This window comes from Leptonychotes weddellii, chromosome 1, assembly GCF_054177405.1.
Source record: "Leptonychotes weddellii isolate Sample4059 chromosome 1, ASM5417740v2, whole genome shotgun sequence".
Classification (NCBI taxonomy): Eukaryota; Metazoa; Chordata; class Mammalia; order Carnivora; family Phocidae; genus Leptonychotes; species Leptonychotes weddellii.
This window is the reverse complement of record NC_138369.1, coordinates 13957552-13980961: the sequence shown is the minus strand read 5'-3', so window position 1 is coordinate 13980961 and position 23410 is coordinate 13957552. Positions and strand designations below refer to the sequence as shown.

The following is a 23410-nucleotide window of genomic DNA, read 5'->3' as shown; positions in this document are numbered from 1 at the left end:
TTTTTTTTTTTAAGATTTTATTTATTTATTTGAGACAGAGAGAATGAGAGAGAGAGAGCACATGAGAGGGGGGAGGGTCAGAGGCAGAAGCAGGCTCCCCGCCGAGCAGGGAGCCCGATGCGGGACTCGATCCAGGGACTCCAGGATCATGACCTGAGCCGAAGGCAGTCGCTTAACCAACTGAGCCACCCAGGCGCCCCTCAGCACATTATTCTAATTTAAGATGCCAACACTAGAAATTGTAATAACTTGTGCATTTTCTCAGATAAATAACATGTTGTCAATGGTAAGAATTGCACCTGGATGTATTTGTTTAGGAATATGTAATGCAACAGTTGGGGTGTACCGGGAATAGTGTTGGGCAAGAAATTAGGAACTTGGGGCACCTGGGTGGCTCAGTCATTAAGCATCTGGCTTCGGCTCAGGTCATGATCCCAGGGTCCTGGGATCGAGCCCTGCATTGGGCTCCCTGCTCCGCAGGAAGCCTGCTTCTCCCTTTCCCACTACCCCTGCCTGTGTTCCCTCTCTAGCTGTCTCTCTCTGTCACATAAATAAATAAAATCTTAAAAAAAAAAAAGAAATTAGGAACTCAAACCTATGTATTTAAAAAGCAAGAGGATAACCAGAATGACTTGGAAGGCTCACTTGTTAGCTTATTTTGGAAGAGCTCATCTTAATGATTTTCTTAGTATTTTTTATTTTTAAAAATGTTATTTTTCATTGTAGTAAAATATTTTAATCATCTTTAGGTGTGTAGTTCAGTGGCATTAGTATATTCACATAGTAGTCCAACTGTTACTACCATCCATCTTCAGAACTTTATCATTTTCCCAAATTGTAACTCTGTACTCACTAAACCTTAATTCTGCACTCTCTACCCAACCCCTTAGCAACCACTGTTCTGTTTTTTGCCTTTGACATCATGCAGTTCTTTTCATTATATTATTTTTTAAGAATCATTTTCAAGGAAAAAAATGCATGCCGTATTTCTAATACTTCCACCTTATTAGTGTATTTGATGATCGGTTTATGTGAAACTTTTACTTCACTTTTACTTATACTTCATAATGTATAAGTCATTCAGCGTTTGATTTATTTGAGCATGACTTTTATAATCCATAAAGTGCACATCTCTTTCAAATTGTACAGATTTTAGCTATAATTTTACATATAATTTACACTGTGTTTCATGGTCATTAAAATATTATTGCAAGAGTACAGTTATAATTTTTGCATAATTTAAAGTCAGGGACCTCATTTGGGAAAAAAGTCTAATGTATACTAATATTTCTTACTCTACCAGAAATCATATTGTTGGAAATTGTGTTTTACTTGAATTTTAAATATTTTAAAAATCACATTTAAAATTTATCAGCGGAGTTTGTAGTATCAGTATTTTCTGTCCATTAGTATTTCCTGCTGAAACATTTTGATTTATCTTTTGTAAATCTTATTTTTAAGAGACTGTTTACTAAAAGAGTAATACATTAATTGAATTAAAAAAATTTTTAATTCACTTTTGGAAAAATTTATCCTTATGTCTTATTTGGTTCCAGAAAGTATTTAAGGTTAAGCTAGCTAGCAGTTGATAACTTTTGAGTTTATAAAACTTTGAATTCAGACATGACTAATTTTGTCAGAACTTTTATTTTTCTCATGTGTAACTTGTATCATTTTTAGGCAAAATGTTTCATGGATTTCAAAGCTGGAGGCACCTTGTGTCACATTCTTGGGGCTGCTTACAAGTATAAAAATGAACAGGGATGGTAAGTTTTTGTTTATTTGTATGTTTTGATGTGATACTTATTTAATGTTAAATCCTCTTCCTTCTTTGTATGGTGTTAGAGAATTCTAAAAGCACATTATAACTAATGTGCCAAGTGAAAGTTTCATCTGGTTTTCTAGTTTGTACCTACATCTAGGAAAAATACTGAATAATTATCGCATTTATTAGGCAAGTTATTTCTCATATATGGTTGTACCTAGATAATAGGGGAGTGTGTATTGTTAGCAAGTTAGAAGGTAGGCTCACTGTGAAATATATAAATGTGTATTGTGAACTTAATGTTGTGCTAAAATATAGCAGCTTAATTGTTCCCGTGAGCCAGGCCTTCAGAACGAGAGCTGTCTAGTGTGTTGTCCTGAGGACACAGACGAGAGGAATCCAGCTCAGGAGCACAGACCATTACTTGGGCAGTGGTGCAGCTAGGAGTAGAATCATTGCTGTTGTTCTTGCAGTGTTGCATTTTCCCTTCACTCTTCTCTTTCCCTTTTCTCACCCTGTCTCTCTTGGTGCTTTCCCTCTTGAACTCTGGGGTTTCTGCCATCTCTGTGTGGGAAGGTCAGCTGCTGAGACAAGTGAATGTTTCATGGTGATGGTTCCGGAGTTCAAGGATAGCGGGAGTCACCTCACGGGCAGGGGGTTGAAGAAGTGCTGGAGGGAATTGAAGTCGTTTTGAGGTTTTAGTTGTGTTGTCTATGTGCAGTTCAGTCTTAGCATCTTTCTAGGAGAATACTTATGTAATTTGGGTACTTCAAAACATGGCTGGGAAATGCAAATAAGTACTCACATTGATACATAGGACAAGTGTATGAGTAAATGATTTATTTACAGTGAATAGCAAGTGATACAGACTTTGTGTATTTGCTGAACTTTTTATGTATGGGTGGGTGTTTAATAGATATTGGTTAATTGATGCAATGAGCACAAGTGTGTTGTCACCAGAGGTGACTTGCTGTTTTGCCCTCTGCTTCTGGCTGTGGTGTTGTGACTCTTACTGGGTGTTCCCTGAGCTAGGATTGACAGCCTATCTGACTCCTCTCAGATATGATTCGTACCCTACTGTTAACTCTAGATTCCCACATGGAACTCTCTTCTTAGTTTGTGTCCTAAATCCTGACCTGGACTCGAGGACAGTCTCAAAGTGAGATGACTTCTCCTGAGTCACCTGTTCTGGAACTTGCTTTGTGTGCCAGTACAATGGAATATTTTTAGGCGAAAGGGATTTAGAAGGATATGTAAAATAAGATGTTTTTAAATTAAAAGGGAGGCCAAGAAAGAAGTAAAGGTTAAAGTTGGAGACTTTAAGAGGAGTGAGGAATAAGAATTTTTCCAAGTCTTTTACTCACACTGTACCAGAATCATCCCCTTTTTGGTGTCATTAGACACTTAGTTGCAGTGCACACTTCCCCCCCCTCCTGAGACGTACACACTTGCAGCAGGTGGATCACTTACACTCTGACCATGCATATTTTAGTGACCACCCACCCATTCGGATGTCTGATTAGTGGCCTGTCATCTTGATGGTGCCTCCGACTTTCCCCACGCCAAACATACCCCTCTGAACCTCGTTTGTGTTCCCTAGTTAACCTCACAGTCTAGCTCCAGAATTTGCTCATTTCCTTCTAAATGGCTAAACATTCTCTTTTTCTCTTGTTTCTGTTTGGTTCTTTCTTTCCCCACACCCAGCATACCCCTCTGAACCTCGTTTGTGTTCTTCAGTTAACCTCACAGTCTAGCTCCACAGTTGCTCATTTCCTTCTAAGTGGCCATTCTTTTTTTCTCTTGTTTCTATTTGGTTCTTTCTTACTTCCTGCTTTCTTTTAGCTTTCAGTGATGTCAAACTGGAGTATCATTTTTGAGGTTGAGTGGGAACATTCAACAGACAGTACAGATTAAGATTCCAGAGTGTTTGAGTATGATCTTTCTGGATGTCTCTAAATAGTCAGAAAACCTTATTTGTAGGTTTTCATTAAAGGATAAAATTTTGGGCTAATTTCATGTATAGTTGTATATAACTGAGGGATACCAAACCAGGGGGATTTTGACATCCTATGGAAATCTAAAAACATTTCCTGAAGGAGGAGAGATTAAATACAACCAAATTCAACTCAATAAATGTCAGTGTCCTCTTGCAGAGTGATTAGAATTCTATTTATTCTTCAGTTCTACACAGATTACTGTGTATTGTAATCATATTTCATGCCTTTTAAAGATTTTGTTGATTGAAAATATTGTGTTTTATTAGTTTTGCTTGGCAGTGATGAACTAGGCTTAGTTAAATAAAGTTTGGGATTTGTCTTAACATGAGAAGTGGCCTTTTATTTTTCCCTTTGACACGATTTGCTGCTGACATTTATTTCTTGCAGATAAGCTCAGACCTACTTTTCTTCCTACCTTCAGACTTGGTGGTTCAACTTTTATTCCCTGCCTTCAAAGTCTCCTTTTGATTTTTGTTTTTTAGATATTACCACAATAAGTCTCGGGCAGTGGCTTTCAAACTTTAGGAATCACTTGGAATACTTTTTTTTTTTTTTTTAGATTTTATTTATTTATCTGACAGAGAGAGCCAGTGAGCACAAGCAGGGGGAATGGCAGAGGGAGAGGAAGAAGCAGGCTCCCTACTGAGCAGGGAGCCAAATGCGGGGCTCTTGATCTCAGGACCCTGGGATCATGACCTGAGTTGAAGGCAGGCCCTTAACCAACAGAGCCACCCAGGTGCCCCCACTTGGAATACTTTTAAAAATATAGATTACTGGGCTTCGTGGACATACATTGTTAACTACTAAGTGTGGTGTGAAAATGAAAATCGGCATTTTCAAAACACTCTGGTCATCAGGCCTTACTTTGAGAAATGCTGGTCAGTGAGTTTGTCATTCTTGCACAAACATGGTTTAGAACTTTTAACTTGTGAAGAATTATCCATTTTTATAGCATATTTGAAAACAGCCATCTAGCTTTTAAATTTTTAAAAAATAATATAGCAAGGATCCAAACCACTTTAATTATCCCCGAAGTCACATACCTAAGCAGGATATAATTTGTTGTCTACTTCTATGTAGTAGACCTCCCTCCCTGCATATATGCCTACCTATTTCAAGCTGTTTATCTGTAGGCTGTTTGCCATCCTTTTGGATTGTGGTATACAGGACTATCCTTCTGTTGATGGTCTCCATGCTTTTGTAGCTTGCCATTATTAGACAAAGCCCCTTACTCTTGAGGCCAACTTCTATCACTTCCCACACAACTGTTCTGCTATACTGTTGTCTGCTTTTCACCTTGCTCCCAGCTCAATGCGTTTTGTTTTGCCTTTTCCAAGTTTGCTTCTGAAGGTACTTACCAAGGAATTAAACTCATTCTCCAGGATCCTTTGTTGATTATTTTTATTCAGACTCTATTTTCTGTATGTAGCTGAAGATGAGAAGAGAACATCCCTAACAATAGTCACAAGAGGCGCAAAATTGGAGCAGTAAAGCTAATGAAGGCCCTTTTGACAGATAGTATTGCCTTAGATGGAAAGGCTGCCCTAAGACATTGCCGGGCAGATTGCCAGAGGGAAACAAAGCAGAAGACTCATTAATTAGTAAGCCCTCAATGAAGAGCTCGTATCTACATTTTAAATGAGCAAAGGTTTTAAAAGCCAGAGAGTTACATGTTCATTTGTTGTCTCTTCTATAGGACTACATTAAGATTCAAAAAGGCTTTATAATTTTAGCTTTAATTTGATTTCTCTTGTGTGTAGGTTTGAGCATTTTTCTATATTGTATAAAGTAAAACTTATTTAAATAGTCGTGGTAATTTCAAAATAAGTCAGATTAAATCTTTCAACTAGAGGTTATACTATATTTACCTGAGTTTTATTTCAGTTTTTCTTTTTAAAGCTTTTTAAAATTAATTAATTTAGAGCATGAGTTGGGGGGAGGGGCAAAAGGAGAGGAGAGAGAGAACCTCAAGCAGAGCCTGACCCTTGATCTCATGACCCTGAGATCACCACCTCAGCTGAAATCAAGAGTCGGATGCTTAACCGACTGAGCCACCCAGGCGCCCCGTTTCAGTTTTTCATAATATGCATATATTTTAAATACTTTTTTTTGCTTACATAGCATATTACTGAATCAGGAAAAAGCTTTAATCTGTTGTATTATTAAATCATTGTTTGGCAAACCATTTTAGTTTATTATGGAAAATATAAAAGCAGAGAGAATAATATGAATTGCCATTTACCTTTATGCACCTTCAACTTTATATAATTTCATCTGTTTGTTTCTAAATTTTATTAAAAGCATAGGATTTTTGGGGGGCGAGGGGGAGAGGCAGAGAGAGAATCCTAAGGGATGCAGGGCTCCATCTCACAACCCTGTGATCATGATCTGAGCTGAAATCAAGTTGGACACTTAACTAACTGAGCCATCCAGGCGCCTCATGAGATTTTTTTTTTTAGGTAATCTCTGTGCCCAAGATGGGGCTCGAACTCACTACCCTGAGATCAAGAGTCGCATGCTTTACCGACTGAGCCAGCCAGGCGCCACCGAAAAGCTTTTTATTTATTTATTTTTTACATGCAGGCTGCACGCTCAGTGTGGAGCCCAACGTGGGGCTTGAACTCATGACCCTGAGATCAAGACCTCAGCTGAGATCCAGAGTTAGGCGCCTAACCGACTGAGCGAGCTAGGCTCCCCAGCATAGGATTTTTTTAAAAAGCATTGTAACAGTGCCATTATCACAGCTAAGAAAATTATCAATAATTTTTCATTGTTACTAAATACCCACTAGTGTTCAAGCTTCCCTGATTATTTCATGGGTGGTTTTTATATTAATTAATATTTTTTATATTAATTTGTATTTTAAAAGATTCATACGTGGCATTTGGTTGATGTGTCTAAGTCTCTTTTAGGAAATTGGGGCACGTGGGTGGGTTAATAGGTTAAGATTCCAGCTCTTTTTTTTTTTTAAAGATTTTATTTATTTATTTGAGACAGAGAGAATGAGAGAGAGAGAGCACATGAGAGGGGGGAGGGTCAGAGGGAGAAGCAGGCTCCCTGCCGAGCAGAGAGCCCGATGCGGGACTCGATCCAGGGATTCCAGGATCATGACCTGAGCCGAAAGCAGTCGCTTAACCAACTGAGCCACCCAGGCGCCCAAGATTCCAGCTCTTGATTTCAACTCAGGTCATGATCTCAGGGTTATGAGATCATGGAGCCTGCTTAAGATTCTCTCTCTGGCCCTCCCCCCCTTTAAAAAAAAATTTATAGTTTTTCTCCTTGCACTCTCTTCCCCCTCTTATCCTCGCAAGTTATTTTTTATTTATTTATTTTTTTTAAAGATTTTATTTATTTATTCATGAGAGACAGAGAGAGAAGAGAGAGAAGCAGAGGGAGAAGCAGGCTCCCAAGGAGCAGGGAGCCCGATGTGGGACTCGATCCCAGGACTCTGGGATCATGACCTGAGCCGAAGGCAGACGCTTAACCGTCTGAGCCACCCAGGCGCCCCTCGCAAGTTATTTATTACAAAAGCAAGTTGTCTTGTAGAATTTTCTGTGTTCTAGATTTTGCTAATATGTTCCTTAGGATATTGTTTAGCATAGTCTTCTAAATTTCTAGTAAAATGGTAGTTAGATCTAGAGGCTTAGTCTGATTCAGCTTTGTTTTGTTTTGTTTTTTTTTGGTCAGCAGTACTTAATAGACAGCATTGTGTTCTTCCCTCTGGAGGCGTACAATGTCTGGTTGTTTCTGCTTGTAATAGACCGATGTTGATGTTCAGTGCCTAGAATCATGTTATCATTACAACTTTACCAAGCTGTAGTGTTCAAATTTTGAAAAATTAAAAAGTAGGTAATTCTAATATATAGATTGAGGTGCTTATTGTTTTTTAGGTAATTCTTTGTAAAAGACTGTTACTCTGTCATTCCTACTTCATTTATTAGCTGGAATACTGAGAAATTTGATTCATCAATAATCAGAAAGGCAGAATAAATTCTTAATTTTCTTTTTCTGTTACCACATTCATTTAGCTTTTCATCTTCATTTGCAGGTAAATCCAGGCAACCCTGTTTTAATTTGTTTAATGACTACTTTCAAACTATTTCTTAGATTTCCGTGAGTGATAATTCCCTTCAGCCTCATCTGAATCATTTACTAAGGAAGCAGTTTCTCTATGAATAATAAGAGTAAAGGCTTATATAAGCAATTCTGAAGTGAGACATTTCTGGATATAGTTCTTTTGTTATCAGAAGCCTGTGGAAGAGTGACTCCTCCCCCCTTTTTTTCCTAAGATTTTTTTTTATTTGACAGAGACACAGCAAGAGAGGGAACATAAGCAGGGGGAGTGGGAAAGGGAGAAGCAGGCTTCCCGCAGAGCAGGGAGCCCGATGTGGGGCTCGATCCCAGGACTCTGGGGTCATGACCTGAGCGGAAGGCAGGTGCTTAAGGACTGAGCCACCCAGGCGCTCCAAGAGTGTGACCCCTTCTTTTAGAAAGGGGAGACACTCACATGGCTCTCCCTGTATTGTGCTGAAAGAACCAGTGGAAACCTGTCCGCTCTAATAGGGTTGTCTCAGTCAGTCACGTGTTACTCTGTTGTGCCAGTTAATGGAAATTGTTTGGAATTTCTGACCTATGCCTTCCCTCAGAAGAAGTTAGGAAAGGAAGATACTAAACAACCCAAAAAATGGGATTTAAGGATAAGTTCTGGGTACCAAGGTTAAATCAAGATACAGTTACTTGGGACGAAGGTCCCTCTTACATGTAAATGCCATTTTTGAAGCTGTAACTAGTTCCTTTCCAAATTAACTATTTCGGTGCTTTAGTGGACACGCCTTAATTTCCGAATTGGATCTCAGTCATAATATTAATTTCCTGAGTGGTTTGCTTTATAAAGCCACACATTCTTTTTTTTCTTTTTCTTTTCTTTCTTTTTTTTTTTTTTTAGATGTGAGGAGGGGCAGAGGGAGAAGGAGAGAGAGAGAAGAATCTTAAGCAGGCTCCACGCCCAGCACAGAGCCTGACACAGGGCTCAATCTCACGACCTTGAGCTCATGACATGAGCTGAAATAGAGTTGGACGTTTAACTGGCTGAGCCACCCAGGTGTCCCTAAAGCCACACATTCTGTTAGCCACTAGGGCTATATAGGATCGTTTTCAGAAAAACCTGGTTTTTGCCCCCAAGGCATCTAATGAGATGTCTCACCAACAAGATGATTCCGTTGTGGGGCTTTAACAGCAGAGTGCACAGGCTGTATTAGGAGCCTGGCGGAAGCCAGGACTAGCTTCGTAGGGGGAGTGGCTTGTGGCAGACCCTGGAGGCGATAGTATGGAGCCCACAGAGTAGGTAGTGACATACAGGAAAGGCTGCAGAGTTTGGAAGAACGGTTGGAGGTGTGGGGAGCATCTCCAGGTTAAAACAGGACAACCTGAGAGGTAGAGCATAAGCTCTGGATTCAGACTGCCTAATCCTAGCTAGCACATGGTAGTAATGATTTAAAAACATAACCATAGGGGCGCCTGGATGGCTCAGTTGGTGAAGTGGCTGACTCTTGATTTCGGCTCAGGTCATGATCTCAGGGTCCTGGGCTTGAGCCCTGCATCGAGCTCTGTGCTCAGTGGGGAATCTGTTTGAGGGTTCTTTCTTTCTTTCCCTCTCCCTCTGCTCCTCGCCTTGCTCTCTCTTTCTCTCAAAATGAATGAATCTTTTTTAAAAACCCAGAAAACAGGGGCACCTGGGTGGCTCAGTTGTTAAGCGTCTGCCTTTGGCTCAGGTCATGATCCCAGGGTCCTGGGGATCGAGCCCCGCGTCAGGCTCCCTGCTCTGCCGGAAGCCTGCTTCTCCCTCTCCCCCTCCCCCTGCTTGTGTTACCTCTCTCGCTGTGTCTCTCTCTGTCAAATAAATAAATAAAATCTTTAAAAAACAAACAAACCCAGAAAACAAATAAACATTATGACCATAGTTAACATTTATTGGTCACTTACAGACTAAGCATAAACACGGTCTTAAGCCCTTAACATATATACCTCATTTGACCTTCACAAAAACCTGTAATGGGCCGTTGTACTCACGGAGAAATTGATCCTTGGATTTAGTAAATCACTCCAGACTGCATAAATACAAATGGGGTCAGGATTAGAACCCAGAACAGTTTGACAGCACAGCCCACACTCTCAATCACTGAGCTATACTTTCCCTGGAATTAAAATGGAGCAAAATCAAAGTAAGTGTTGAATAAAAGATACGGAGAAAGAAGCATTCAAATTTGTTAAGATTTACTCATATGGAAGTGGGTGAGAATAGGCAGACAATGTTAGAATGTTAGGCTTGGGTACTTAAATAAAAAGACATTGGGGAGAGAGAAAAGGTAAATAGACGAATTTACCAGATTTAGGACAGTAGTAGGCTCAAAGAGAACACACACTGAATTTGAGCAAATGACTTGTAAGCATATAGAAAGTAGATAAACTTTCCTTATACTTGAAGAGTGGTGTAATAGTTTACTGCCTTTGGATCTGTGGACTCCTTTTTTATATGATGTAGTATTTTAGACTTAAGAAAAACAGGATACCTCATGGAATTGGTACTTCATTTTGACTGGAGTGGACCTTAATGTCAATGTTTAATGTTTTACAAAGATTTTGACACTGCTTACTTATACTGAGAAAATACCCTCATGTTTTGTAGAGCGCTGTTTTAATTTCCACATCTTTGGAATTCATTTGTGTTGAGTGCTAAAACTAAGTTTTCACTTTTGTTTAAGGTAGAAGACAAATTAAGTAATGATTTTCTTCTCTTTAGGCGTAGATTTGATCTACAGAATCCATCCCGAATGGATCGGAATGTTGAAATGTTTATGAACATTGAAAAAACATTGGTGCAGGTAACTCAGAACGTTAAATTATTAAAAAAATTTTCCCTGTAATATATTTTCAGTTCTAAGATTGGCTTTATTGGACTGCCAAAAGATCAAAGGAAGAAAAATTTTCTGAAATCTATTATTTTTATGGGTTTTGGGGGATTAGAGCTATAAAGTATGACTAAAACTTGTCATTTATAGAATATTGATCCTAAACTTCTGGTGAAATAATCTATGATATTTTCTTTCTTTCTTTTTTTTTAGAGAGAGAGAGGGTGGGAGAAGGGGCAGAGGGAGAGGGAGAGAATCTAACAGGGCTCGATCTCATGACCCTAAGATCCTGACCGAGCTGAAAGTAAGAGTCAGATGCTTAACTGACTGAGCCACCCAGATGCCCTGATACTTTCTTCCTTTATATCACCTAATCCGTTACTTGAATTTCTTTCATATTTAATATAAACACTCTCAATCTACTGGTCACTCATTTATATAGTCTCTCTCTCTCTCAGTTTTTTTTTTTGGATTTGTTTCAGGGTTATACCGCAAATATAGATCTTATTTCCCCAACTGGATATAACCTGGAAGAGAGAACACTTAGTATTCTTCTTTTCTTTCCTAGTATTTTTATTGATTGGTAATTTATTTATTTATTTATTTATTTGAGAGAGAGAAATAGCATGAGAGGGGAGAGGGTCAGAGGGAGAAGCAGGCTCCCCGCTGAGCTGGGAGCCTGATGTGGGACTCGATCCCAGGACTCTGGGATCATGACCTGAGCAGAAGGCAGTCGCTTAACCCACTGAGCCACCCAGGCGCCCTATTGATTGGTAATTTTTAATGATTACTGAATTAGCCTTCCTGGGGGGGCAGCTAGCAAAGATTCAACTAGGTATTATCATTAACTTGATGCCTGAAACTTGTCTCATGAACTGCTAGAGAAACAATTTTTTTTTGTTGGTCACTGATTTTTGGTGATGAGGAGTTAATATGCATGTTTTAATCATTGCTATTTGTAAGTTTACAAATGGGAAAAAGAGCTATAAGTAACTTACATAATGAACCAAAATGGGCATTCCCCTGGGATCCAGTTCAGGGGTCCCCCCCTTGCCAATAAAAGGTGTAGGTGGAAATACTACATTAGATTTGGACTGTTAACGTCAATTCAGGTAAGATTGGGTATAGAAGTATCAATATGTCAATGTGGTACCTTAATGAAAAATATGATGAATTTCTTTAGGTTGTGATTCTGAACATTTTTTGTCCAGGTGTACTTAGCTGCAGAGAAGGGATCTGGGGATGGCATTAAGTGGCCTGCTGAACACCTAGCCTTTATATTGAGTTGAGAGTTCTATAGTCTATACTAAAAAAACATCTTCTCATTTTAAGCACTATGGCTTTGAATGTCAACTTTGGCCATTGGGGTAATTCATTAATAATGTGACATCATTTCAAAACCAAGAGAATTTCAAAATCTGTTCTTTCTTCCTCAGAGCAACTGTCTGACCAGACCCAACATCTACCTCATTCCAGACATTGATCTGAAGTTGGCTAACAAATTAAAAGATATTATCAAACGACATCAGGTAATAAACATCAATTCAGAAAATTGTGTAATAAAAATAGCTTGTAAATCTCAATCATAATATCTTTTAGTTTCTGTATATATCTGCATTAAATGAAAGTTCTCTCTCTTTGGGTTCTTACAGTACCAAGTTTTTTCTTTCCATTCACCTCCAGTTCTTTTCCTAGAAGCATTTCCCCCCTTAGCATTGTTGAGATATAATTGACATCTAACATTGTGTAAGTTTAAGGTGTACAATATGGTGGTTTGATGCACATATGTATCCAAAATTAGCATTTAATAGTCATTGGTATGGGGTTACTATAGTCTTACTGTGAAATATGGTTATGCAATTTATTTTTTAAAGATTTATTTATTTAATTTTATTAAAAAAATTTTTTTTAAAGATTTTATTTATTAGATTTTATTTATTTGAGAGAGAGGAGAGGAGAGAGAGTGAGCATGAGTATGGGGTAGGGGCAGAGGGAGAGGGACAAGCAGACTCCCCGCTGAGCAAGGAGCCCGATATGGGACTTGATTCCAGGACCCTGAGATCATGACCTGAGCCGAAGGCAGATGCTTAACCGACTGAGCCACTCAGGCGCCCCTAGACTTATTTATTAAAGAGAGAGAGAACAAGTGCATGAGTTAGTGTAGGCTGCAGGGGCAGAGGGAGAGGGAGAGAGAATCTCAGGCAGACTCCCTGCTGAGTGCAGAGCCCGATAAGACCCTGAGATCATGACCTTACCCGAAATCAAGAGTTGGATGCCTAATGGACTGAGCCACCCAGGTGCCCCTGGGCTTATGTAATTTAAGGAGACCATGTGGTCTGCATCACTGTAATCACAAAGTCAAACAAAGTAGAAGTTGATGGCACAGTTGTTAGTAAGAGGAGATCACATATTGTTTCAAGTAAACCTATCTTTCCTCACCCCTGCCACTCCAGTGATACCTATTGTATTTATATATGTGGACTGGGAAATTCTGTTTTCCCCATAAGCTTACATTGTCTTGATTCACATGTGCCAGTGTTCTCTTCGGATGTCTTTCCCTCCCTCCTCTAACCTCGTTTTAGGCTGGGACCTTGGGTATTTACTGCATGTAGGTTTGTGGCTACATGTGGCTGAACTATAAGCAACCCTGTATCATCGTAAACTAGCTGAGGAGACCCAGGTAGAAGATAATTTTCTGAAACAACTTCATTTGAGTGACAAAGTTTTACAATCCTTAGAATTAGTTGAGAAGCCTTCTGAAATATCTTTTTTCCTTCTGCAAAAGAGATTGCCAGTTGTATCATGTTCAGTAATTAGTAAAATATCTTCCAAGTTCCTAAAATAAGGATTTCTAATACTGTTTACATTTGGAGATTTAGTATAGTCCTTTTCTTACATACAGCATCCCTGCCAAAGAGAAAGATAATATAATTGTGCTGTCAGATCAGGCAGTCTCAGGTCCATTTCCTCGTCCCACCAGCATTTTGACTTTGAACCAGTCACTTAACCTTCTTTTCTCTTTTGGACTGCTTATTGGAGTGGCTGTCAAGTGTATTGTAATTACATGTAGAATGTTAGAAGGCAGAAACGGAACAAATTAACCTGCTGGGTATTACCTTCAAGCTGAAATTACCTACTCTTATTGCTACCACATTAATCCTGGAAGAAGCTTATATATTTTCCTACAGTTGATACTGAACATTTAGTTCTCATTTTTCTTAAGAGTCTGGCTTAGCGATTGTGTTCTAGGGATAACTTCTAGAGGGACATAAGGATCTTCCTGGTTTCATAAACTCGTAGGGAAGAGACAGTAAGCTAGTGATATTATCGAATACTGATGATTAGGCCTTTGTTCAGGCATTTATTTTATTTTATTTTTTTTTTAAGATTTTATTTATTTATTTGAGAGAGAGCATGAGAGGGAAGAGGGTCAGAGGGTCAGAGGGAGAAGCAGACTCCCCGCTGAGCAGGGAGCCCGATGTGGGACTCGATCCCGGGACTCCAGGATCATGACCTGAGCCGAAGGCAGTCGCTTAACCAACTGAGCCACCCAGGCGCCCTTGTTCAGGCATTTAAAATGCATTAATAGGGGTGCCTGTGTGGCTCAGTCGTTAAGTGTCCGACTCTTGATTTTGGCTTGGGTCATGATCTTGGGGGCCTGGGATTGAGCCCCGTGTCCAGCTCTATGCTCAGCACGGAGTCCACTTGTCCCTCTCCCTCCCCCCTCTTGTGTGCTCTCCCTGTCTCAAATGAAGATTTTTTTTTTTTTTAAGATTTTATTTATTTGACAGAGAGACAGCCAGAGAGGGAGCACATGCCAGGGGAGTGGGAGAGGGAGAAGCAGGCTTCCCGCAGAGCAGGGAGTCCGATGAGGGGCTCGATCCCAGGACCCTGGGATCATGACCTGAGCCAAAGGCAAACACTTAATAACTGAGCCACCCAGGCACCCCCTAACATTGACTTTAAACAACAGTAGCGTACATACATGCTAGAGCCAAGTAAAATGTCCATCCTATATGTATGTAACCATAAGTTATGGCTCATGGTCATAAACCTGCATTGACTCACTTCAGATAATTGTGATAATTTCTGATTACTTTGGAGTAACTTTTAGAATTAGAAATACTCATATTACAGACAAGGTTTCCTAGAGAGATACATAGAGAATTAGGTAAGAGGTACTTGCATTATTTTTCTATACAACAATATAAACTGTGTTTATAGATAATTTACGTGTTTTTATTTTTCCTTGTTAATAATTCTTTTTCTTTACTAAAAATAACAAAAATATTATATAGTCTTGATAAATATATATATAGAGAGAGAGATGGGTAGATAGTATATAATACATAAAGTAATGCCTTTATGATTCTCTGGCAGTTTCCATCTGGCATTGCATAGTCTGTTTGCCATGTGCTTTACCCTTATATTGTTCATTTGCTTTCCAGGGGACTTTCACTGATGAGAAGTCAAAAGCTTCCCACCACATTTATCCATATCCTTCCTCACAAGAGGATGGTAAGTTAATTTTTGGTTATGAACTCCTACTTCACTAGATTTTAAATTTTATCAGAGATTTAAACAATATTACTAGCTTTTTGAAAAAGAGACTTTCAAGTATCAAATAACTTGCACAGATTATTTAAATGTAGTTTTCTATTTTTTTTGCTGAATTGGTCTAAGCAAACTAATTCTTTGATGTCCGACTTTTTGATCATTTGACTTTTATTTCTTTCTTTGTTGGTTATTATCTGGGTGTTTAAGTGTGCCTTATGTATTAACTTTGTTTTTTTTTTTAAAGATTTTATTTATTTTACAGAGAGAGACACAGCGAGAGAGGGAACACAAGCAGGGGGAGTGGGAGAGGGAGAAGCAGGCTTCCCGCAGAGCGGAAGCCCGATGCGGGGCTCGATCCCAGGACCTTGGGATCATGACCTGAGCCGAAGGCAGTCGCCTAACGACTGAGCCACCCAGGCGCCCCTGCATTAACTTTGTTAATGTTTGCTGTGTCCCTTGTGTTCTGAAAATTAAGAGACATTGCAAAATGAAAGAACATCTTTGGGGAAGATAGGCTTACTGGCTCTCTGAATGGGGTCCTTCAGCAATATTTTAGTTTGGTGAATTTATAATGGTTCAGATTCTGAACTTTAGCTCTTCTATCCTCAGGTTGATTTTGTCTGTGGCCAGAGTTCGATAGGGCTATGGAAACTGATTTTTTGAGAAAGAAAATATGAATTAATAAATTAAGTAGATTAATTTGAGAAATAGGTCTTCTATAAGGGATCAAGTCTTCTGGTTAACATAACATATCCTTTTAGGTCATCTTTATAAGAAGCTAAATTATATCACATTTGAGTTGCTAATTACCCCATGCTGAGTATTTTTTCTGACAAGTGCAATTATGCTAGAAGTCAATAATAAGATTACCAGACAATCCGTGTATGTTTGAAAATTAAGAAATATATTGCCGGGCGCCTGGGTGGCTCAGTTGGTTAAGCGACTGCCTTCGGCTCAGTTCATGATCCTGGAGTCCCTGGATCGAGTCCCGCATCGGGCTCCCTGCTCGGCAGGGAGTCTGCTTCTCCCTCTGACCCTCCCCCCTCTCATGTGCTTGCTCTCTCTCAAATAAATAAATAAAATCTTTTAAAAAAAAAAAGAAATATATTGCCAAGTAATCCATGGGTCAAAGAAGAAATTACAATGGAAATAGAAAATCCTTGGAACTGAATAATTATGAAATGAATGATAAAGTACAAGAATGTTAAATTTTGTTGGATACAGCTGAAGCTATGCCCAGAGGGAAATTTCTATCTTTAAACGTGTATGTTAGGAAAGAAGAAAGACTGAAAAATCAGTGATGCACATATCTTTCTCAAGAGATTGGAAAAATAACAGCAAATTAAACCTAAGGAAAGAATGAAATAATTAAGAGCGAAAATTAATGATGTGGAAAATATACAGGAGCAAGGTGCTCAGCAGTGTCAGAAATCGTTCTCAGAAAAGATCAATAAGGCTATTCAAATCGTGCTGCAAGTAAGCAAGAGAAAAAGAACAATGTCAAGAATGGAAGAGGGACATTGTTACAGATCCTACAGATATTGAAAACAGTAGTAGGTTGCTTGATGGCTTATGCATGGTGTCAGATCTAAAGAAACCATTGCTTCATTCAGAGTCATGAAGTTTTACAGTTTTAGCTGTTACATTTAGGTCTTCTCATCATCAGTTTGATAGCTAAAAGTTTGATTTTATTTGTTACAGTAAAAAATCTCAGCTCTGTGATTATTACGCTTTTATAAAGTGAGAAATCTCATCCTGCCTTTAGTGTTTACCTGGTTGTTTCTCAGCCTTTTTCCTGTTTGGTAATAGCAACTGGTGCCCACTAGATGGGGGTGGTGGATAGCTGTGATGTTAGAATACTGATTCTGTTGCTGGCTCTGTTGAGCTAATAAGGCTGATAGAAAACTTTTGCCATGTGAGCTTTTTGAGAAAAATTGCCTTTTACAAAAGATTTGAACTGTAATTGTTACATCTGGCTACTTAGTGATTCCTTAGTGGTGCTAGTTTTGTTTTTCTCCTTTGTTTAATACAACCTAGTTTACTGCATACTGATGATGCTCGCTTGGTATTAGTAGTTAGAGCAATTGTTAGGGGATAGCATTTAAATTTAATTTTTAATGTATTGAAGGTATTTTTGAAATATAAGACATGGTTTGGCACACTGTACAATTTACCTTAGAATAACTGTCAGGTAAATGTTGACTCTCAGCAAAGCCTTGTGCTGGGCTTCTTATAAGTACTTGTTTCAGGTAAGTGTGCAGATGATAACAGTACCAGCCACAAACATACTAGAAACCGTATTGTAAAGCCCTTGAAAATGCAATATACCTTTAATGAGGATTAGTAAAAGTTTTAAATAAAAGGTGATATTTAATGGGCCTTAATCTGTTGGTAAGATTTGGGGTATGTTATGCTAGAAGGGGCAAAAGCATAGTGGTAATAAATTATGAACTTTGAGGGAAAGGAAATGGCAAAGTTTGGCTATGTATCTTAGCATAGTGGGAGAGAAGAGTAGGTAGGTGAGAGGACAAAGCTCTAGTATAGGGTTTTGTTTTTATTAGGTGGATGAGGGTGAGGGTAGATAATATTGATGATTTTAGTGGAGAGAAATGAGCAACTGTGGCTGTATTAGGAAAATTTGCCTGGGAGCTGATTTCTGGGACATATGATAGAAGGAGACTGGTCAGAGCAAGACCCTTTGGGATGCTCTGAGTTAAATTGCTGAGTGAGGGAAAATTGTGTCCTTGGATGAGATAAATACATTTATCAGGAGAGCAAAGGAAATTAGATGGCAAGCCAAGGATGGTCCATATCTTAAAAGTCATGGGAAAATAAGGAGAGCATTTTAAAATGCGGGAGGTTTTCAATGGAACTGTTCTACAAAGAAATAAAAGTGAGGCCTGAGACAAGGCATTTGGATTTGTCAATAAGGAAATCATTGGTAACCTTTGAGAATGAAGTTTTGGTAACTTGCCAGTGAGGGTAAGTTGTGGAGTTGGTGGAAGATCACCAATTTCTCAGAATGTATGACAGGGAAAAGAAAGTGGAGGATGGCTTTTTCGCAACGGGTTTGCCGCCAGAACCCAAGTGTCGTGAAAACCACCGCTCAACCTAAACCAAAATGGGAAAGGAAAAGACTCACATCAACATCATCGTCATTGGACACGTAGATTCGGGCAAGTCTACCACTACTGGTTATCTGATCTACAAATGTGTTGGGATCGACAAAAGAACTATCGAAAAATTTGAGAAGGAGGCTGCTGAGATAGGAAAAGGCTCCTTCAGATATGCCTGGGTCTTGGATAAACTGAAAGCTAAATGTGAACGTGGTATCACTATTGGTATCTCCCTGTGGAAATTCGAGACCAGCAAGTATTATTTGACCATCATTGATGCCCCAGGACACAGAGACTTTACCAAAAACATGATTGCAGGCACATCTCAGGCTGACTGTGCTGTCCTGATTGTTGCTGCTGGTGTCGGTAAATTTGAAGCCGGTATCTCCAAGAATGGGCAGACCCGTGAGCATGCCCTTCTGGCGCACACACTGGGTGTAAAACAACTAATAGTGGGTGTTAACAAGATGGATTCCACTGAGCCACCCTACAGCCAGAAGAGGTACAAGGAAATCGTTAAGGAAGTCAGCACCTACATTAAGAAAATTGGCTACAACCCTGACACAGTAGTATTTGTGCCAATTTCTGGTTGGAATGGTGACAACATGCTGGAGCCAAGTGCTAACATGCCTTGGTTCAAGGGATGGAAAGTCACCCGTAAAGATGGGAATGCCAGTGGAACCACATTGCTTGAAGCTCTGGATTGCATTCTGCCACCAACTCGTCCAACTGACAAGCCCTTGCGTCTGCCTCTCTAAGACGTCTACAAAATTGGTGGTATTGGTACTGTCCCTGTGGGCCGAGTCAAGACTGGTGTTCTTAAACCTAGCATGGTGGTCACCTTTGCTCCATTCAATGTTACAAGTGAAGTAAAGTCTGTTGAAATGCACCATGAAGCTTTGAGTGAGGCTCTTCCTGGGGACAGTGTGGGCTTCAATGTCAAGAACGTATCTGTCAAAGATGTTCGTTGTGCCAATGTGGCTGGTGACAGCAAAAATGACCCACCAATGGAAGCAGCTGGCTTCACGGCTCAGGTGATTATCCTGAACCATCCAGGCCTGATCAGTGCTGGATATGCCCCTGTGCTGGATTGTCACACTGCTCACATTGCTTGCAAGTTTGCTGAGCTGAAGGAGAAGATAGATCGTCGTTCTGGAAAAAAGCTGGAAGATGGTTCCAAGTTCTTGAAACCTGCCGTTGTTGATATGGTTCCTGGAAAGCCTGTGTGTGTTGAGAGCTTCTCTGACTATCCTCCTCTGGGCCGTTTTGCTGTTCGTGACTTGAAACAGACGGTTGCTGTGGGTGTCATCAAAGCAGTGGACAAAGCAGCTGGAGCTGGCAAGGTCACCAAGTCTGCCCAGAAAGCTCAGAAGGCTAAATGAATATTATCCCCAATACCTGCCACCCCAGTCTTAATCAGTGGTGGAAGAACGGTCTCACAACTGTTTGTGTCAATTGGCCATTTAAGTTTAATATTAAGTAAAAGACTGGTTAATGATAACAATGCATCGTAAAACCTTCAGAAGGAAAGGAGAATGTTTTGTGGACCATTTGTTTTTTTTGTGTGTGTGTGTGGCAGTTTTAAGTGACTAGTTTTTAAAATCAGTACTTTTTAATGGAAGCAACTTGACCAAAAATCTGTCAGAGAATTTTGAGACCCATTAAAACAAAAGTTTAATGAGAAAAAAAAAAAAGTGGAGGACGCCACCCAGTAGGTGGCCAGGCTTTGTCTTTCAAGATTTGGTTTTACAGTTTATTTCTGGGCAGAGCAAAAGTAAACTGAATCACATAATAGAGTTGAAACCTGGAAGGGATAAAGGAATTGATTTAAGAACGTGGGTTGGTGGGGCGCCTGGGTGGCTCAGTCCATTAAGCACCTGCCTTCAACTCAGGCCATGATCCCAGAGTCCTGGGATTGAGCCCCACATCGGGCTCCCTTCTCGGTGGAGAGCCTGCTTCTCCCTTTCCCTCTACTGCTCCCCCGGCTTGTGCACTCTTGCTCTCTGTCAAATAAGTAAAATCTTAAAAAAAAAGGGGGCACCTGGGTGGCTCAGTCGGTGAAGCGTCTGCCTTCAGCTCAGGTCATGATCCCGGGGTCCTGGGATTGAGCCCTGCATCAGGCTCAGCGGGGAGCCTGCTTCTCCCTCTGCCTCTGCGTGTTGCTCCCCTTGCTTGTGCTCTCTTTCTCTCTATCACTCTCTCTGTGTCAAATAAATAAATAAAATCTTAAAACAACCACAACAAAAAAACCATGGATTGAATTACTGGTTTTAGTAGAAAGAATATGTATTTCTCTAGGGAATGAGAATTTTTAAAAATCAAGATACTCATTAGAAGAGGAAGATAAATCTTAATTCTACAACATTTATTTAGATGAGTGGATATGTCTCTTAGGTTTTCTTATCTTCATTCTTTTTGTTCATCTGACTTGAGAATTTCAAATGTCTAGTCTTTGAGTTCTCAGATTCTTTCTTCTGATTGGTCACATCTGATGTTGAACCCTCTAGTGGAGTTTTCAGTTCAGTTACTCTATAACTCCAGAATTTTTGTTTGATTCTTTTTTATAGTTTCTGTCACTTTGTTGATAATCTGTTATTGTTTATACGTCATTTTCCTAATTTTATTTAGTTGTTTAATGTGTTCTTTTATAGTGCACTGAGTCTCTTTTAAACCATTATTTTAATTTCTGTATATCAATTTTGTATTCTGCAACTTTACTGAATTCATTTATTCTAAGTTTTTCAGTGCAGTCTTTAGGATTTTTTAAATACAGTAGCATGAATTCTGCAAATGGTGATCGTTTTACTTCTTCCTTTCCAATTTGGATGCCTTTTGTTTCCTTTTCTTGCCTAATTGCTGTGGCTAGGACTGCCAATACTGTGTTGGATAAAAATGGTGAAAGTGGGTATCATTGTCTTGTTTCTGATCTTAGAGGAAAAACTTTCAGCTTTTCACCACTGAGTATGATGTTAGCTGTGGGCTTGTCGTATATGGCCTTTATTATGTTGAAGTATGTTCCCTCTATCCCACTCTATCAAGAGTTTTTATTCTAGCTGTGGGCTTGTCATATATGGCCTTTATTATGTTGAAGTATGTTCCCTCTATCCCACTCTATCAAGAGTTTTTATTCTAGTTGTGGGCTTGTCATATATGGCCTTTATTATGTTGAGGTATGTTCTCTCTATACCACTCTACCAAGAGTTTTTATTTGTAAGTGGATGTTGAACTTTGTCAGATGTTTTTCCTGCATCTATTGAGGTGATCATATGATTTTTGTCCTTCATTTTGTTAATGTGGTATATCACTTTGATTGATTTGCTGGTGTTGAACCATCCTTGCATCCCTGGAATAAATCCCAGTTGATCATGATGTATGATCTTTTTAATGTATTGTTGAATTTGGATAATATTTGCTTGAGGATTTTTGCATCTGTCTTGACCAGGGATATTGGCCTTGGACTGTAATTTTTTTTTTCTTGGCACCCTTTTCTGGTTTTAGTATCTGGATAATGTTGGCCTTGTAAAATAAGTTTGGCAGTATTCCTTCCTCTTATTTTTTGGAAGAGTTTGAAAAGGATTGGTATTAAATCTTCTTGGAATGTTTGATATAATTCACTAATGAAGCCATCTGGTCTGTGACTTCTGTTTGTAGGGGGTTTTTAAGTTATTGATTCAGTCTCCTTACTAGTAATCAGTCTTTTCAGATTCTCTATTTGTTCATGATTCAGTCTTAGAAGGTTGTATATTTCTAGGAATTTATTATCTGTTTCTTCTAGGTTGTACAGTTTGTTGGTGTTTAACTGTTCATAGTAGTTTCTTAAAATCCTTTTTATTTCTGTGGTATCAGTTGTAACATCTCTTTCATTTCTGATTTTATTGATTGGAGCCCTTTCTCTTTTTTCTTTGATGAGTCAATTTTGTTTATTTTTTACTTTTTTTTAAAGATTTTATTTATTTAGAGAGAGAGTGAGAGTACAAGCAGGGGGAACAGCGAGGGAGAGGGAGAAGCAGCCTCCCTGCTGAGCAGGGAGTCCCAACGTGGGGCTTGATCCCAGGACCCTGAGATTATGGCCTGAGCTGAAGGCAGACACTCAACCCATGGAGTCACCCAGGAGCCCCAATTTTGTTTATTTTTTTCAAATAACCAGCTCTTGGCTCTATTGATCTTTTATATTGTCTTTTTAGTCTCTGTTTCATTTATTCCTGCTCTGATTTTTGGTATTTCCTTCCTTCTATTAACTTTGGGCTTCATTTGTTCTTCTTTTTCTAGTTCCTTGAGGTGTAAAATTAGGCTGTTTGAGATTTTTCTTGTTTCTTGAAGTAGGTATTTATCACTATGACCTTCCCTCTTAGAATTGCTTTTGCTGCATCCCCAAAATTTTGGTATGTTGATTCTTTTTTGTTTGTTTTGGATTTTTAAAATTTCTCTTTTGATTTTTGTTGTTGTTGTTGACCCTTTGGTTTTTCATTTAAAACGATTATTTTGGGGCACCTGGGTGGCTCTGTTGTTTAAGTGTCCAACTCTCTTATTTATTTATTTATTTGACAGAGCCACAGTGAGAGAGGGAACACAAATATGGGGAGTGGGAGAGGGAGAAGCAGGCTTCCCGTTAAGCAGGGAGCCCGATGTGGGGCTCAATCCCAGGACCCTAGGATCATGACCCAAACCGAAGGCAGATGCTCAACCAACTGAGCCACCCAGGTGCCCCCGGCATGGAGCCCACTTAAAAAAAAAAAAAAAAAAAGATTACTTTGTATTTGTCAGATAATTTATAGATCTTTTCTTTCCTCTAGGGTCAGTTTTTGAGATTAATTATTTTCCGTTGATTAGACCATTTCCCTTTCTCTTTGTGTGTCTTGTTATTTTCTGCTGTGTTTTGTGCCTTTGAAAGAACAGCTGCTTCTCCTGGTCTTTATGGTCTGACTTTGTACATGGGAAGACCTTCATCAGTCAGCTCAGTTTGAGATTCGAGGCATCTCTCAAAGGTTTTCAGAGGATGCATCTTCTCTGCACTTGTGTGTGTAAAGAGTATGCTGGTTTCTCTTTCAGGAGCTTGTAATATCTTGC

General features: G+C 39.3%; 1 protein-coding gene and 1 pseudogene across 1 annotated transcript; both read left to right on the top strand.

The window, feature by feature from the left end:
- The first annotated feature begins 1659 nt into the window (after positions 1 to 1659).
- LOC145721020 (SWI/SNF complex subunit SMARCC1-like) lies at positions 1660 to 15459 on the top strand. Its single transcript, XM_081816791.1, has 4 exons — positions 1660 to 1766; positions 10562 to 10643; positions 12107 to 12199; positions 15119 to 15459. Exons 1-4 carry the CDS (start codon positions 1693 to 1695, stop codon positions 15224 to 15226), a joined length of 357 nt encoding a protein of 118 aa, XP_081672917.1. The 5' UTR covers positions 1660 to 1692; the 3' UTR covers positions 15227 to 15459.
- Positions 15460 to 16872: 1413 nt separating this feature from the next.
- LOC145721016 (elongation factor 1-alpha 1 pseudogene) lies at positions 16873 to 23155 on the top strand (annotated as a pseudogene).
- Positions 23156 to 23410: the final 255 nt, after the last annotated feature.